This window comes from Podarcis cretensis (genome assembly GCF_951804945.1).
Source record: "Podarcis cretensis genome assembly, chromosome: 12".
Classification (NCBI taxonomy): Eukaryota; Metazoa; Chordata; class Lepidosauria; order Squamata; family Lacertidae; genus Podarcis; species Podarcis cretensis.
The window spans coordinates 3519334-3536596 of record NC_137181.1 but is presented as its reverse complement, the minus strand read 5'-3'; the positions used below and the strand labels follow the sequence as shown (position 1 = coordinate 3536596).

General features: G+C 45.9%; 1 protein-coding gene across 3 annotated transcripts; it reads right to left on the bottom strand.

Annotated features, from left to right (window-relative positions):
* Window positions 1-2880: 2880 nt before the first annotated feature.
* LOC307199294 (HIG1 domain family member 1A, mitochondrial-like) lies at window positions 2881-15864 on the bottom strand. 3 transcript variants are annotated; one of them, XM_079947106.1, is made up of 5 exons: window positions 15770-15858; window positions 14810-14840; window positions 9383-9490; window positions 7246-7380; window positions 2881-4253 (listed from the first exon to the last, which is right to left on the bottom strand). In XM_079947106.1, the coding sequence occupies exons 1-5, from the start codon at window positions 15821-15823 to the stop codon at window positions 4198-4200; spliced, it is 384 nt and encodes a 127-aa protein (XP_079803232.1). In that variant the 5' UTR covers window positions 15824-15858; the 3' UTR covers window positions 2881-4197. The 3 variants fall into 3 exon arrangements, with proteins under 3 accessions (XP_079803232.1, XP_079803234.1, XP_079803233.1); XM_079947108.1 differs by lacking the exon at window positions 14810-14840 and having other exon boundaries at window positions 15770-15864; XM_079947107.1 differs by lacking the exon at window positions 14810-14840 and having other exon boundaries at window positions 15728-15842.
* Between the last annotated feature and the right edge of the window lie 1399 nt (window positions 15865-17263).

Below are 17263 nucleotides of genomic sequence, written 5' to 3'. Positions count from 1 at the left end.
ATAAAATTATGCATAATATGGAGAGAATGGGTAGAGACACAGCCCTCTCAGCCCTTATTTTGCAATAGAGTGATGTAGTCGTCAGGAATACTTGCGAGTAGGACCCAGGAGACTAGGGTTCGAATCCCCACTCAGCCATGAAGTTCAGCTGGTGACCTCACGCCAGGTACTCTGCCTAGCCTACCTCACAAGGTTGTCATTGTTAGGATTCCTGATCTATGATTGCAGTCATGGGATTGTTGTGTTTCACATGACGGTATATGTTGAATTATGGTGCTGGAGGAGACTCTTGAGAGTCCCATGGACTGCAAGAAGATCAAACCTCTCCATTCTGAAGGAAATCAGCCCAGAGTTCTCACTGGAAGGACAGATCCTGAAGCTGAGGCTCCAAGACTTTGGCCACATCAGAAGAGAAGACTCCCTGGAAAAGACCCTGATGCTGGGAAAGATGGAGGGCACAAGGAGAAGGGGATGAGAGAGGATTAGATGGTGGCACAGTGTTCTTGAAGCTACCAGCATGTTTGACCAAACTGCGGGAGGCAGTGGAAGACAGGAGTGCCTGGCATGCTCTGGCCCATGGGGTCACGAAGAGTTGGACACGACTAAACAACTAAACAACAACAACAACATGTTTTGACTCCACAGAGTGGGAAGTGATGGAGACAGGATTTTGTGTTACTGTTTTCGTGAAGTGGGACTGTTGTCCTTTGTTTTTTCTCTTTGCTGTTTGATGCTAGAGAGAGGGAACAATGTTGGAGCGTTCCATGTGTGTTCATATGTAAATAAAGTAGATTAGCCAAAATGCTGAGTTGCTGAGGTCTGTTACGTATGATGCACTAACTTGGAAACTACAACTAATCCAGAATGCTGCAGCTAGACTGGTGACTGGGGGCGGCCGCCGAGACCATATAACACCGGTCTTGAAAGACCTACATTGGCTCCCAGTACGTTTCCGAGCACAATTCAAAGTGTTGGTGCTGACCTTTAAAGCCCTAAACGGCCTTGGTCCAGTATACCTGAAGGAGCATCTCCACCCCCATCATTCTGCCCAGACGCTGAGGTCCAGCGCCAAGGGCCCTCTGGCGTTTCCCTCATTGCAAGAAGCTACAGGGAACCAGGCAGAGGGCCTTCTTGGTAGTGGCGCCCACCCTGTGGAACGCCCTTCCAGCAATGTCAAAGCGATAAACAACTACCTGACATTCAGAAGACATCTTAAGGCAGCCCCTGTTCAGGGAAGTTTTTAATGTGTGATATTTTATTGTATTTTTGCTTTCTATGGAAGCCGCCCAGAGTGGCTGGGGAGGCCCAGCCAGATGGGCAGGGTATAAATAATAAATTATTATTATTATTTTTATAACTCTGCAGATCCCTACGTGTGCCAGTGTCGGTTGGCATCGGTCGCTGTGGTATTTAGGCTGAAGAAAGCTTTTGAAGCTCCTGATCGGCCAGGAGGGAGAGAACATGCCAGTCAAGCATGTGTCTCTGCCAGGGTCCTACTCGAGCGTAGGCTGAACTCCTGACAGTCGTGAGGATAAAATGGCAAGGAAGAGGAACCATGTACCCATCTTGAGCTCCATAGGCGCCAACTCCCTAGCACCTTGAATCCCACCTTTTTTTGCGGTGGGTGCCCTGCCTGTTGCAAGAGCGGCAGCCACAGCCCCTTCTCACTGCCATCCTGCCCACCCACTCCGACTCTCTTCTCCTCCCCTGCCCCCATCCCACTCCCCCACCCATGCCGGAAACCAGTGCCCCACCTCTAAGGTTTACAAAATGTGTCTGCCACCTTACCTCTGGCGCCACAGCATTGACTGGGCTGGGGCCTGTGTCTCTGCCACAAGGCCCCACATTGGAGGCGTGGGCCCCCGTCTAGTCACTGCCACAGAACTTGCACCACACTGTCATGACGTGACGACGTTGTGACTGTTAGAATTCCTGCTCCATGATTGCAGTCGTGGGATTGTTGTCTTTCACATGACGGTATATCTCCACAGAGTGGGAAGTGACAAGAGACAGGATGTTTGCGTTATTGTGTTCTGTGAAGTGGGACTATTGTCCTTTGTTCGTTTTCTCTTTCCTCTCTGATGCTAGAGAGAGAGGGAGCCATGTTGCAGTTCTCCGTGTGTGTGTTTATATGTAAATAAAGTAGATTAGCCAAAATGCTGAGTTGCTGTTACGCATGATGCGCTAACTCTGCGGATCCCTAAGTGTGCCAGTGTCGGTTGGCATTGGTCGCTGTGATGTTCGGGCTGAAGAAAGCTTATGAAGCTCCTGAACAATCAACCAGGATAGAGGGAACATGCCAGGGTTCTACTCGAGCGTAGGCTGAACTCCTGACAGTGACATGTTACGGAACCAATCACTGGGCACCCACAGCGTGGGGCCCAAATCAGCCTCCCTGTTGAGCTCCTTGGAGGTAAAGGTGGGATGGAGTAATAATAGAAAATTGGTCCTGTTGGTTCTCCTCAGATCTAGCATCTATAGCCCCAAACATGACAGTTTGGCAGGGACTTACTTGCCCCACTTGTGGGGTGACTGAGATGAACCCTTGATCCCTTCATGTAAGCAAAGTTCCAAACATTTGGGGGAAGTTAATCTGCCTTTTTCTGTATGTGCTTTACAATTAATACTCATACCAATCAACCTTAGTTAATCTATGCCAACAACTACAGGAAATGCATTTGTCATGGAAAACTCAAGGCTGAGGTTTTGTGTCATTGTTTTGTTGCTGTCCGGCTCAGGAATCCTTGATGCACATGTTTTAATAAAGTAAACAGACCTCCTGCTTTATCAAAACCTACCCTCCTGTTCTAGCTACAGAGTTTGGTGCCTCTCATGCCACAGAACAACACAAAGACAAAATAACGGACTACACAGATGTGGTTTGTGGGAGAGTACAATTGTTCTCATGTACATATATTTAATAAAACCAGAGTCACTGAATTAAATTTACACTGCATTATTTAACATCACTCAGAACATTATGATATAATCAAGGAATGCAGGCAGCCTGGCAGATAACAGAATTTTACAGATCTCAAATTCCATTTCAGCCACAGCTGTTAAGTCCCATTAATTAGTTGTGAGCAACAGGTTGACGACAGTGCTTAGTGAATTTTTTTTGGGGGGTATAATCAGCATCACCTGGCCGCTAACAAATACATTTTTTAAAAAAAAAACAACTTCTTGAAGGGCAAGCAATCTCCCCAACTTCATGCTGGAACACTGAGTGAGCCAGTTCATGGTTCTGCATGGTGAGTATTCTTGACATCGTCTCCTCCTGCAGTTTTGAGCTGGCGAGGAAGACGGGGGCTGGCTTCAACATTGAGGTTTTGGCGTGATGTGATAATCAAGACCTCACCTGCTCAGGGGGAGGATCAGCTGGTGGCAACAACATCATTTTGGCTAGCTACTGGGGGCGGGCACAACCAAATGTATGAATCCCCTGCCCAGGAGATCTTGTTTCAGCATTCTACGTTTTCCATCAAATGTTGAGAACCATGGTCTGTTTTTTATTTGGCCCCGTTATTTCACTACAAGGGTTTTCTATATCGGGACCCCACCCTGTGCAAACAAGCCGTACAGAAGCCTCTTTAAAATATATGCAATACAAAGTGTGCAATTATTCTTATTATTTTAAAAAAAGAATTCAAGAAACTACAATGCCCTCCGGTGAAAATAAGTGAGTTTTAGAATTTAATATTGTGTAATAAATAAAAGGCAGCAAATAATTTAATCTATGGTAAGAGTTGCTTATCCACAACATTTGTTCCAAGGGAGTTTAAAGAATTCAGTGAGAGAGTTAGATTTTGGGTTCTGCTAAACGCTGGTACACCTCTACCAATATTTTCTCGCTTGATTATTTCGCAAGGTAAAGGAACAGCTTCTGAAGAGGCAATTCTGGACCTCTAAGCCACAGAGTGCCTAAGTGCCAGGGATGCATAGCGAAAAAGGGCTGGATGCTATTTTTTTAAAAAAGTATCAGCTGATGGTGTCAAGCCAGAGAGAAGAACAGGTTTGAAGTCACTGACAATGTAGAGCAACACTGGCAGCGTAGAGGTTAACACCGTGCGTGACGTGGACAGAGTTACAGAGCCACTCCCTTGTGCTTGTTATCACTGCAGAGCCATTTCCATGTGAGGTCTATCGCTAGAGAGTACATAAGAACACCAGCACACACAGGTTTCAACTGATGGCTTCCTAGGGCTTGGGCTTGGGCTTGGCCCAGTATTCTTGATACATGGAATAAAGGACACCTGGAAGAAGAAAAGAAAAAGAGGGTTAAGAGTTCATAGAATCATAGAGTTTGAAGGGAGCCTGATGCAGGAATCTCAGCTGAAGCGTCCATGGTAGATGGCCACCCCAACCTCTGCTTAAAAACCTCCAAGGAAGGAGACTACACAATATCCAGAGGGAGACCGTTCCTGTGTCAACCAGCTATTACTGTCAGAAAGTTTTTCCTGATGTTTAGTCTAGATCTCCTTTTTTTTGTAACTTGAAGCCTTCGAATCAAGTCCTACCCTCTGGAGCAGGAGAAAACAAGTTCAAAGCTATCTTTCTTTTGCTGGAAATCCTTTTTTCTTTCTTTTTTTCTTTTGGAATATTTTATTAGTTGCATATAAGAACAACATATAATCAAATAGGTAAAGGGACCCCTGACCATTAGGTCCATTTGTGACCGACTCTGGGGTTGCGACGCTCATCTTGCTTTACTGGCCGAGGGAGCCAGCATACAGCTTCCGGGCAATGTGGCCAGCATGACTAAGCCGCTTCTGGCGAACCAGAGCAGCGCACAGAAATGCCGTTTACCTTCCCACCGGAGCGGTACCTCTTTATCTACTTGCACTTTGACGTGCTTTTGAACTGCTAGGTTGGCAGGAGCAGAACCGAGCAACGGGAGCTCACCCCGTCGTGTGGATTCGAACTGCCAACCTTCTGATCGGCAAGTCCTAGGCTCTGTGGTTAAACCCACAGCGCCACCCACATCCCTATATATAATCAAATACAAGCAATCAAATACAGTTTTCCCCTAACCCCCAAACTACATCCAGGTAATCACATTAGTAATATAGTCAAATAAAAATTATTTATACGCTGGTTTTAAAAAAATCATTCCACATGCTCCCATGTGTCTTAGGTGGTTTAAATGCATGTTCTTTCTTTAATGCATATGTAATAAAGGAGGACCACGTTATGTAAAAGTTATGTAGTTTCTCACGTTGTTTTCTTTCACGTACCCCTTCTGTTAACTTTTCCATCAAAATTAATTCCCAGACATAAGCATACCAAACTTCATACAGGTTCACGTTTAATGTCCTCCAGTGTCTAGCAACAACAAGACGTACTGCAGTTATAAAATGCACAATTACGGACGTACTGCAGTTATAAAATGCACAAGTCTTTGTAGCTAAGATTTTGTGCTTCATCTGCAAATATAGAAAGCAATGCTATTCTGGGATCTAAATTGGCCGATTGAGATTTCTCCACAAAACAGTGGACCTCACAACCTAGCAGGCCTATGCCACCCTACCAAGGAAGTCAGATTTAACATAGTGTGTTCCGTTACATGTTCTTACCCTAATAATAAATAATAATAAAATTTATTTATACCCCGCCCTCCCCGGCCAGAGCCGGGCTCAGGGCGGCTAACACCAATAATATAAAATCACAGTAAAAACATAATAGGGGGAAAAGAGACGGAGAAAAAACAACCCCAATTTAAAATACAGATTAAAATGCAGCCTCATTTTAAAATAGCTGATAAATCAAGACCATAAGGGGAGGGAAACATAAGGGTCAGACCGAGTCCAAACCAAAGGCCAGGTGGAGCAGCTCTGTCTTGCAGGCCCTACAGAAAGATGTCAAGTCCCGCAGGGCCCTGGTCTCTTGTGACAGAGCGTTCCACCACGTCGGGGCCAGTGCTGAAAAGGCCCTGGCCCTAGTTGAAACCAATCTAACCTCCTTGAGGCTCGGGACTTCCAAAGTGTTGTTATTTGTGGACCTTAAGGTCCTCTGCAGGGCATACCAGGAGAGGCGGTCCCGTAGGTACATGGGTCCTAGGCCACATAGGGCTTTAAAGGTCAAAACCAGCACCTTAAACCTGACCCTGTACTCCACCGGGAGCCAGTGCAGTTGATAAAGCACTGGATGAATGAGAGACCCACATCTTGTGATGTACTATGTGAGACCCATATCTTCTTGCAGAGTAAATCAACAGGGTGTGTGTCCAAGTATCTGCCAGGGATCAGTTTAGCTGTTTCTTGTTTAGGCACCTCATCTACTGTATCTCTTCAACTTTCTTCTATCTATCCAGACATATACATAGACTCTGCCTAACTATGCATTCATAGAATCATAGAGTTGGAAGAGACCACAAGGGCCATCGAGTCCAACCCCCTGCCAAGCAGGAAACACCATCAGAGCACTCCTGACATATGGTTGTCAAGCCTCTGCTTAAAGACCTCCAAAGAAGGAGACTCCACCACACTCCTTGGCAGCAAATTCCACTGTCGAACAGCTCTTACTGTCAGGAAGTTCTTCCTAATGTTTAGGTGGAATCTTCTTTCTTGTAGCTTGGAACCATTGCTCCGTGTCCGCTTCTCTGGAGCTGCAGAAAACAACCTTTCTCCCTCCTCTATGTGACATCCTTTTATATATTTGAACATGGCTATCATATCACCCCTTAACCTCCTCTTCTCCAGGCTAAACATGCCCAGCTCCCTTAGCCCTTCCTCATAAGGCATCGTTTCCAGGCCTTTGACCATTTTGGCTGCCCTCCTCTGGACACGTTCCAGTTTGTCAGTGTCCTTCTTGAACTGTGGTGCCCAGAACTGGACACAGTCCAGGGACATGTTCAAGGGACATGTTGGTCGTGTTGGCCAATGGAAGCAGAGTTAAGATTTAGGAACCCAAGGATTCATAGATCCTTCAGAGCCCTCCATCATGCCCATGTAAAACACCTGCCCAGGCTGCACACAAAGCAGCAAGAGATCCACTTCCATACTAGGAGGGAGAGGAACTCACGGAAGCACATATATCATGAGCAGTGACCCAAGTGATGCACCACCTGATTAGTGATCAGCTCTTGTGGCTTCCTTTAGGAACACAGAAAACAGAGTTCCCAAGCCAGGACCGGCCCAAATCAAGTCACCCTCCCTCAGGTACCTTGGAAAACTGAAAGGTTTGCAGGGAAAGACGACTTGCCGCGTACCTGAACAAGACACAAGACTTTCTGGTTTTGGTACATACCACAGGTCATGGCCCCCACAACAAAGCCCTGTGCTGCCACACGCATATGAATCAGATGAACGGACATTTTGGTGTCCCCTCTGTGCTTCAGCTTGTACAGCCCATAGGCCACCACGGCTGCAAAACCTGAAATGCCTAGAGAAAAGGGGAAAGAAAGAGTCAGAAGTGCCCTATAAATGCTGTATTTCTTGTATGGCAGTGCAGGCAGCCACTGCAGCACCCGCAACAGAACTCTTGATTAAAGTGGCTGGGGCTGACGACAACTAGTAGTGCTTGGGATCCCAAAAGTTGCTCAGGTTCATGGAAGATGTCTGCACTGAACATCTCTTTACACCACTCCTCTATACAGGGTCACAAACTGTTTTTGAAAAGTCTTTCAGTTTCAAAAGCAGCTTATCATGTAGTACAAGGCATGTGGAGTCTCAGGGGCACAGGCCAATCTTGGCTCATTAGGCCATTTCTCCAAAGTATCTTTATCACATTGCCCGCTATATACAGAGTTGCTTTTTAAATCCCTTGCTTGTCCTGGAAAGGTGACTCTCCCCGGTGGAGAGGGTTCTCTGGCTGATCAGTGACGCTAATGCTCCAGTAACTTACAATGTGGCCCACTTTGTGCTGGTGGAAGAAGATCAGGAAGAAGATCAGGAAGAAGATAAGATCAGGAAGAAGAACCTGGACAAAATTGCAGTAAGCTGCAAGGGAGATTTGGAGGTCTAAATAGGAAAATATTGTATGCCGTGTGGAGTCCCCAATCTATGCGTGCACCTGCATTTTATGATTTTCATGGTTCAGGCAGTGGCTGTTTTTTATATACAGTTATATAGTTATATAGATACTTCTCTGATAGTGTTTGTATGGTTTTCCCGTGGCCTTTGGCTAGTACAATAAAGCTTATTTACTGATCCAAAGCATGGCAACCCCACATTTGATGTCCCATGTGACTCCGCCTTCCTGGAACAAGCAGGCTTCACATTAGGTGTGGGGCAAAAACTGACGTGGCTTTAAAGGAACGATCAGGAGCTTGCAGTGAGCTCTCGATTGTTCCTTGGCTAGGCCAAGAGGCACATGGGAGCATAAAACTGTTGTGAAAATGGAGGGTGTGTGTTTATTTTAGGAGCCATTTCAACTGAAACCACTTCCTCCTACCATAGAGAAACCTGTTTCTGGAGCTTTAAAATCAGTGTGGCACACTTTGCAAAAGGGCTTTCAAACAACCCCACGACGCGCTCTGAAGTCCCAATATATGGGCTTCAAAATGCAGCATCGCGAGACAGCATAGTATTGTGAGTGACAAGTATGAGGCCCTGCCAATTTGTCCCACCAGGGGTTGGGGAGATAAGGATCAGGTCCACCAGTCAGAAAACGTTAAAGGATCCCCCACAAGGATTTAACACCAAGGTCTGCCATCTGAAAAAAATCAAGTCTAAAGCCCATCCCACTCTATTCCTGCTGATGGAATCAGATGGTTCTTTGGATTCTGGCCAAAGTTTAAGGACACCAGTGAAACTTGACTCATTAGAGACTACCGTAACTACTTCCATGAACAGTGTGCCTTGATATTAAGCAGGATATAGAGTCAGATCTGGCTTGAAAAGACTTTAGCAATGCTCCATAATCAGTTAGGCTCTGTATCTACAGCAGTGACCACAGGAGGGATAATGACTTGGAGGAGAGCTGTGGCGAATCTGCAGCAGAAAAACCGGACGCCTTCATCTGCCTCAGCTGCAGCAAAACATCTCTCCCATATCAGTCCCTCTCCAACAGTTTGACTTCACCTCCGAAGGCACACTCTTCCACTGTCTCCTGAGACAGACGGATGGCAGCCATTTCTAGGCGCAGTGTCAGTCCCCAATTTTTAGGGCATCGCGGACCAGGGTGGGGTGGGCTTGTACCAAAGCAATTTGAAAATCAAGAAAAGGGCAAATTTAAAACAAGTGAGTCACTGACAATTGTACAAATCCGACCACTAAATCATGTTAAATCTACAGCTATATGAGAGAGTTATATACATCAGTATGTACTGACTTTTTGCCCTGTAGACATTTAGGACTGTACCTCCTATATTCCCAACCAAAACAATATGAGGGCAATTGTGTATCTCAAAAAGAGGGTAATTGCAAGTGTCAGAGGGGCTTACCAATTGGGACAAATGGAGACTCCCGGGATTTTCTTATTAGTTTTGAGGTTTGGCTGTCGTCTGTTTCATAGGTAGGGAGTGGACTTTCTGAATTGGATGCCATGATAACTTCAAGGAAAGAAGTGAACACACATTTAAAAACAACAACAACAACAGATTCATGCCCTAACTCAATTTTTCCATTAAGAGGATATTGGCTTTTGAATTTGCTATAATAAATTACATATAAACACGTAACACTGTCATTCAAATATCAGATATACAGTCAAACCACAGCTCCTGAACGCCTCCGTTTTGGAACGTTTTGGCTCCCAAACGCCAAAAACCCAGAAGTAAGTGTTCCGGTTTTCGACTGTTTTTTGGAAGCCAAACACACGAAGCTACTGCAACCAATCAGAAGCTGCACTTCAGTTGTCGAACATTTCGGAAGCCGAATGGGCTTCTGGAATGGATTACGTCTGACAACCGAGGTTTGAGTGTATGCAAGAATATCAATTTTTTATTTACTTTATTATTTAACAACATGTCCAGCTTGGTAGTAAAAAAGCAACCCTCAAATGGTTTACAAGAGGAGTAAAACAATATTATTATTTTTTATAAAGACAACAATTCAAAACATTTTAAAAACAGTAGAATTGGCCATAAGCAAAAAAAACAACAACACTCATCAGTGTTCTACAAATCTAAGTTTGTCCAAACAAAAATGGTGTATAGAAGGCACCACAAATAATACAGTAAATGCACCTGGCCAACAGGCAAGGAGTTTCAAAGCATAGGTGCTGCCATACTAAATCATCCTTTTCTTACGAATTAAACAAGGATTATGTGACACCTATTAACAGTGCCAATCTCGCAGATCGAAACAGTCAAGGCAATACGTACCGTATTTTTTGCTCCATTGGACGCACCGGACCATAGGACGCACAGGACCATAGGAGGGGGAGAACAGGGGAATTTTTTTTTCTTGTTTCCCCCCTCTAAAACAAGGTGCGTTCAAGGTACATTCACTAGAGCTTGTGGGGCTGGCGGTGGGGGGAAGCGCTGCTTTCCCCCACCGCCAGCCTCAAAGATCCCTGAAGCCTTTGGAGCGCAGCGCCCCGCTGCCCTGCAGAGGCTTTGCGCGGAGCCGTCCCCAAGCTAGAGCAGCGAGACAGAGCCCCCCGTCTCGCTGTTCTGGCTTGGGAACAGCCTTGCTAGCTTCTGCAGGACAGCGGGGTGAAGGCACCCCGCTGCCCTGGAGAGGCTGTGCGCGCAGCCATCCCCAAGCTAGAGCAGTGAGACGGAGCGCTCCGCAGTGCTCCGTCTTCCTGTTCTGGCTTTGGGCTTAGCGGCGCAGCCTGCATTCGCTCTATAGGACGCACACACATTTCCCCTTAATTTTTGGAGGGGAAAATGTGCGTCCTATAGAACGAAAAATACGGTATGTATGCGGTAAGGTGATCTCACAGGCTAAGTTATCAATACTAACCATCCAATAAAGGTTATAGTTTAAAGACAAGGCAAAAGCACTGAAGTTGGCCACAGAATCCTAGACTTGGAAGGAACAACGAGGGTTATCCTGCAATGCAAGAATCTCTTGCCCAACATGGGTTCAAACCTATGATCCTAAGATTAATAGCCTTATGCCCTACCAACTAAGCTACACACTATGGCAACAGGAGAGCTGAGGGCCGGATGGGAGTGGCCTGGAGGACCTCATCCAGGTCTTCAGTCCAAGAGACCCAAAGGCCTTTAATCTGAATTCAGCCTGATCTTTCATTTCCCTTCTCCCCCCCCCCCTTTTTCTGAAGATTACCCGCTCTGGGACCCCACAGCTAATTCTCCCCTGGCCTCCTCGCTGGCCCAAGTAGGACTAATTCAGCCAGCTAGCCCTGGTGATTATCTAATGCTTATTAGATGGATTTCCCCTAAATTGATTTCTGAACTTTGAATTTTATTGTTATTCATGTCTTTATACTGTTTCTACAATTGGGTGTTTTAAATTTGTTGTTAGCCGCCCTGAGCCCGGTTTTCTGAACTGGGAAGGGCGGGGTATAAATCAAAATTTATTATTTATCATTATAAAGGGAAGATTAATTTAACTCAGGCATAGGCAAACTCAGTCCGCCAGCTGTTTTGGGACTACAACTCCCATCATTCCTGACCACTGGTACTGTTAGCTAGGGATGATGGGAGTTGTAGTCCCAAAACAGCTGGAGGGCCGAGTTTGCCTATGCCTGATTTAACCACTCCTCTCCCTCCCTATAACACATGGGTGAGTTATATCCCTGGACTATGGGGGAAAGTTTGGAAGATAGGTACTTGCAGAGCCCATCCCCCTTCCGTATCCGGTCACACAACACTGGATCCCTACTTCTTGCTGCCCGATTCTTCCAGACCCTTCCCTGGTTATCATGGAAGAGCCAAATCTGTTACTAATTTAAAGAAATGGCTACCTTATCGCACACCAGGCCCCCTTATCTCAGTCTGTCCTCTCATACCGAGAAAGCTTGCATAGCTCCAGCTGCTTGCCCTTGAATATATTCAAAAGTATCTGCGTATATAGCTGCAGCCTACTGTGTCTCTGCAGAACGTTCTGCTCTGAGCTTGACCCCCACGATCTGCAGGGATGCGGGGAGGGAAGCAAGAAATATCCCGCTGCCCTTTTTGCCCCTGGAGCAATCAGTCGCTCCCAACAGAGACAGCAGAATTATTTGACTTCCAAGGACTCGGTTCATTGATGCAGGAACACCAGAGTTACAAAGGCAGGTTAGAGATTCACTCCTTACGAGGGAGTCTGCTTTTGAGGGATATCAGTCAGTCACACCATCAGGTTTCATTCGGGGGAAAAGTCTCCCTTACCAGAAGTCTTACACCAGGGGTTGGCAACCTAAAGCCCATGGGGGTCGTTTAACTGGCCCATAGACCCCTGCTGCCCGCTTGGTCAGCTCCCGTGCGCCGCACTAAACTGCAAGCAGAGCGGGGACCGCCTTCCGTGACACTGGCCAGCTTCCCATTGGTGGCAGGAAGCTTCTGCAGCCAATGAGAAGCTGCGCACGCCTCCTTCGCGAAGGAAACAGCGTTTGCGCATGCATGCATGCGCACACACTCCGGCCCACCTTGGTGTCTGTGGGACTGTGAACCGGTCCAAGTCACAAAAACGTTGCTGACCCCATCTTAGGGTAAAGAGGACCCCTGACCATTAGGTCCAGTCGTGACCAACTTTGGGGTTGCGGCACTCATCTCGCTTTACTGGCCGAGGGAGCCGGCGTACAGCTTCCGGGTCATGTGGCCAGCATGACTAAGCCGCTTCTGGCGAACCAGAGCAGCGCACGGAAACACCGTTTACCTTCCCGCCGGAGCGGTACCTATTTATCTACTTGCACTTTGACGTGCTTTCGAACTGCTAGGTTGGCAGGAGCTGGGACCGAGCAACGGGAGCTCACCCTGTCGCGGGGATTCGAACCACCGACCTTCTGATTGGCAAGTCCTAGGCTCTGTGGTTTAACCCACAGTGCCACCCGCGTCCTGACCCCATCTTACACCAACTTTAAATAAGCTTTTGTTGCTACATACAGGGTTTCCCCCACTACTTCTTCTGAGGACACAAAGTTCCCATGGCCTTCAGCTGTTTTAGCAGTCCATCCTGTTTGCGTCACCTGCCCCCATAATCTTTGTTCCAGTTGCATCAGAACTTTACTGCATGCTGCTTCCGGATGTGAGTGTCTCCAATTGCATCATCACAGAAATGCCGGCTTTCCTGGCTATACAAACTCCAAGTCTCCGCTCTGCAACTTGCCAGCTACTCCCAAAACCACGTGCCTAGGCTCATTTTACAGTAGCCATGACTTTAGCAACTTCAGTCGCTCCCATTTCCTCCTTCAGCACTTCACTTAACTCCTTTTCCCAATTCCTTCCTTTCTACTGCCCCTAAAAAAGGTGGACCATGAAGAGCTTGGGGGGGGGGGAATGAGAGTCATTTTAAGGAAAGAGTCCTTTATTTTCTTGTCTCAGACAAGATCCTTAAGAATCTACCCTTTAAAGTATCCTTCAAATGAGAATCTGTAGATGGTGGTGGGGAGATTACTCCCCAGGCTAGTTCTTCATTCCAAAATAAGATGCCAGAAAGAATTTCTAGACACCAAAGCAATTGCTTATTGAAGACTATAAAATTATTGGTATTAATTGAAAGCATCAGTCGCCCTTTTTGCCACAGCAACTCAAAGAAACGCACATTACAACATTCCACCCGCTCTAAAACGACATGGATTGTTAATAGCAAAAGGCCTAATTAAAATGGGATGGTTTTTTGCCCAATTTATCTTGAAGTCACAATTATATCACTGGCTGCCCGGCATTTTAGGAAGGGTCCAGAGGGGGAAAGGATAAAAGGGACTTTACAAAGCGCTGCTCCACGATGGGAGGCTATCGACTCCAGCCCCCCAAAAAACTACAATTTCAGTTAATATTTAAATCTTAGAATAGCTGGATATAGGCTGTAGAGTTAGAAGTAGAAGATAGTGTATTTTAAAATAGTATTATTTGTAAGTGATAAAATGTGAAGATTTTTACAGTTAAAGTAAGCGCGATTTTAAAAAATGGTTAGAAATCATGATATATGTGAACTGCTAAGGATGAAGTAAAATGAAAATCAGATAGGGGGGACTTGGGGAAGCCCACATAACAATGTTTAGAAAAACTTAGGACAAGACAAGAATTTGTTTGTTTTCCCGTTTGTGTTGTTTTATTTGTGTTATAAAATGAATAAAAAAAATTTGGGGAAAAAATCTACAAATTCAGAAAGACTTTCTGCCCCCCCCCCATTCTCAGCAGCAACTCCAAAATCCAGCATGTGGTTGTGATTAAAGGGCTGGACTTGGGTGAGGGGGTGGCCACGGGTTCGACTCCCTTCCTGGCCCTGAAGCTCAAACGCTGACCTTGGCCTCTCTCTGAGCCTCCTGGCCTACCTGGCAGGGTCGTTTTGCGGGAAGCAAAACGGGGAAGCTAAACCACCTGCGGGGGGGGGGGGGAGAGAAGGCAAGGCATGTATTTTAATGTTGTATTTTAATCTCCACCCCCATCGTTCTGCCCGGATGCTGAGGTCCAGCTCCGAGGGCCTTCTGGCGGTTCCCTCATTGCGAGAAGTGAGGTTACAGGGAACCAGGCAGAGGGCCTTCTCGGTGGTGGCCCCTGCCCTGTGGAACATCCTCCCACCAGATGTCAAAGGAAAAACAACTACCTGACATTCAGAAGACATCTGAAGGCAACCCTGTTTGGGGAAGTTTCTAATGTGTGACATCTTAGTGTATTTTTGGTCTTTGTGGAAGCCGCCCAGAGCGGCTGGGGAAACCCAGCCAGATGGGTGGGGTACAAATAAAAAATTATTATTATCATCATCATCATCATCATCTTGTTTTTAAGCTGTATTTCAATCAATTGTTTTTATACCTGGTGTTAGCCGCCCTGAGCCTGGTCTTGGCTGGGGAGAGAGGGGTATAAATAAATTATTATTATTATTATTATTATAGAGAGGAGAGAGGGGTATAAATAAAATGTTATTATTATTATTATTATTGAGGGGAGAGAGGGGTATAAATAAAATATTATTATCATTATTATTGAGGGGAGAGAGGGGTATAAATAAAATATTATTATTATTATTATTATTGAGGGGAGAGAGAAGTATAAATAAAATTTTATCACAGTATTATTATTCTAGAGGGGAGAGAGGGGTATAGATAAAATTTTATTATTACAGTATTATTATTCTAGAGGGGAGAGAGGGGTATAAATAAAATTTTATTATTACAGTATTATTATTCTAGAGGGGAGAGAGAGGTATAAATAAAATTTTATTATTATTATTATTGAGGGGAGAGAGATTTTATTATTATTATTATTATTATTATTATTCTAGAGGGGAGAGAGGGGTATAAATAAAATTTTATTACAGTATTATTATTCTAGAGGGGAGAGAGAGGTATAAATAAAATTTTATTACAGTATTATTATTCTAGAGGGGAGAGAGGGGTATAAATAAAATTTTATTATTATTCTAGAGGGGAGAGAGAGGTATAAATAAAATTTTATTATTATTATTATTGAGGGGAGAGAGATTTTATTATTATTATTATTATAGAGGGGAGAGAGGGGTATAAATAAAAAAATATTATTATTATTATTATTATTATTATAGAAAAGCCAAAGGAAACTTTGCAAAAATAAAGTTTCACCCAGTCAGTCAGATTAGATTAAAACCTTTTTTTATATTCTTAAAGCAGGCTCCCCCTCCCCGAGAAGAAAGGCCTCCTTAAACAGGCCCCCTCCCCGAAAACAACCCCCCCCAGTGAGGCCCCGACCCCTCACCTCACCAGCCGCTCCGACCCCGAAGGAGACCCGGCAACGCACGCGCCTCACAGCCGCCTCCCAACCGGCTTTCTGCCGAGCTCGACTGCTGCGCATGCGCCTGCCTTCCCCTTCGCCCCGCCCCTTCCGGCCCTGGCCGGGAAGACCGCAACTCCCGGAAAGCACCGCGCCGCCCCGAGCTCCCCATTGGTGCACGTGACCCGGATGCGATTCCCCGTTTCGCAACCTCGGCGCCTTTTTCCCCTCCCGCCGGGTTTAAGTGTCAATCACCGTATCCCGCGGCCAATCAAGAGGAAGGGAGGGTGGTTACGCAAGGCCGGCGCGGGTTTCTTAATGGAAGGGGAGTGAAGGGCAAAGGGAGGGGCTTCCTCTCCACTCCCCCCTCCCTCCCTTGAGAAGAGGAGGAGGCAGTGCGGTGCAATGGTTAGAGTGGTTGACTAGGGTCTGGGAAGCCAGGGTTCAAACCCAGCGTCAGCCATAGAATCCTAGAGTTGGAAGAGACCCCAAGGGCCATGGAGTCCAACCCCCTGCCAAGCAGGAAACACCATCAGAGCACTCCTGACATATGGTTGTCAAGCCTCTGCTTAAAGACCTCCAAAGAAGGAGACTCCACCACACTCCTGGGCAGCAAATTCCACTGTCGAACAGCTCTTACTGTCAGGAAGTTCTTCCTAATGTTTAGGTGGAATCTTCTTTCTTGTAGCTTGGAACCATTGCTCCGTGTCCGCTTCTCTGGAACAGCAGAAAACAACCTCCCTCCCTCCTCTATGTGACATCCTTTTATATATTTGAACATGGCTATCATATCACCCCTTAACCTCCTCCAATTCTGGGGTTATTTCTAATACTTGCTTAGTTATATTACATATTTCTCCTATGACTGTTGTCCAGAATAGTTGGATTTGGGGGCACTCCCACCACATGTGGAGGTACTGTATATGGCATGTTAGAATCATAGAATCATAGAATCATAGAATCATAGAAGAGTTGGAAGAGACCCCAAGGGCCATCGAGTCCAACCCCCTGCCAAGCAGGAAACACCATCAGAGCACTCCTGACATATGGTTATCAAGCCTCTGCTTAAAGACCCCCAAAGAAGGAGACTCCACCACACTCCTTGGCAGCAAATTCCACTGTAGAACAGCTCTTACTGACAGGAAGTTCTTCCTAATGTTTAGGTGGAATCTTCTTTCTTGTAGTTTGGAACCATTGCTCTGTGTCCGCTTCTCTGGAGCAGCAGAAAACAACCTTTCTCCCTCCTCTATGTGACATCCTTTTATATATTTGAACATGGCTATCATATCACCCCTTAACCTCCTCTTCTCCAGGCTAAACATGCCCAGCTCCCTTTGCCGTTCCTCATAAGGCATCGTTTCCAGGCCTTTGACCATTTTGGTTGCCCTCCTCTGGACACGTTCCAGTTTGTCAGTGTCCTTCTTGAACTGTGGTGCCCAGAACTGGACACAGTACTCCAGGTGAGGTCTGACCAGAGCAGAATACAGTGGCACTATTACTTCCCTTGATCTAGATGCTATA

Excerpts from the sequence above, each read along its gene's own strand:
- LOC307199294 (XM_079947106.1), bottom strand. The coding sequence starts at position 15,823 with ATGCGCAGCAGTCGAGCTCGGCAGAAAGCCGGTTGGGAGGCGGCTGTG. Across the intron at positions 14,841-15,769 it reads GGGAGGCGGCTGTGAGGCGC|CCAAGACCAGGCTCAGGGCG; the intron begins GTGCGTTGCCGG and ends CTCTCTCCCCAG. Across the intron at positions 7,381-9,382 it reads GTCTCCATTTGTCCCAATTG|GCATTTCAGGTTTTGCAGCC; the intron begins GTAAGCCCCTCT and ends CCTTTTCTCTAG.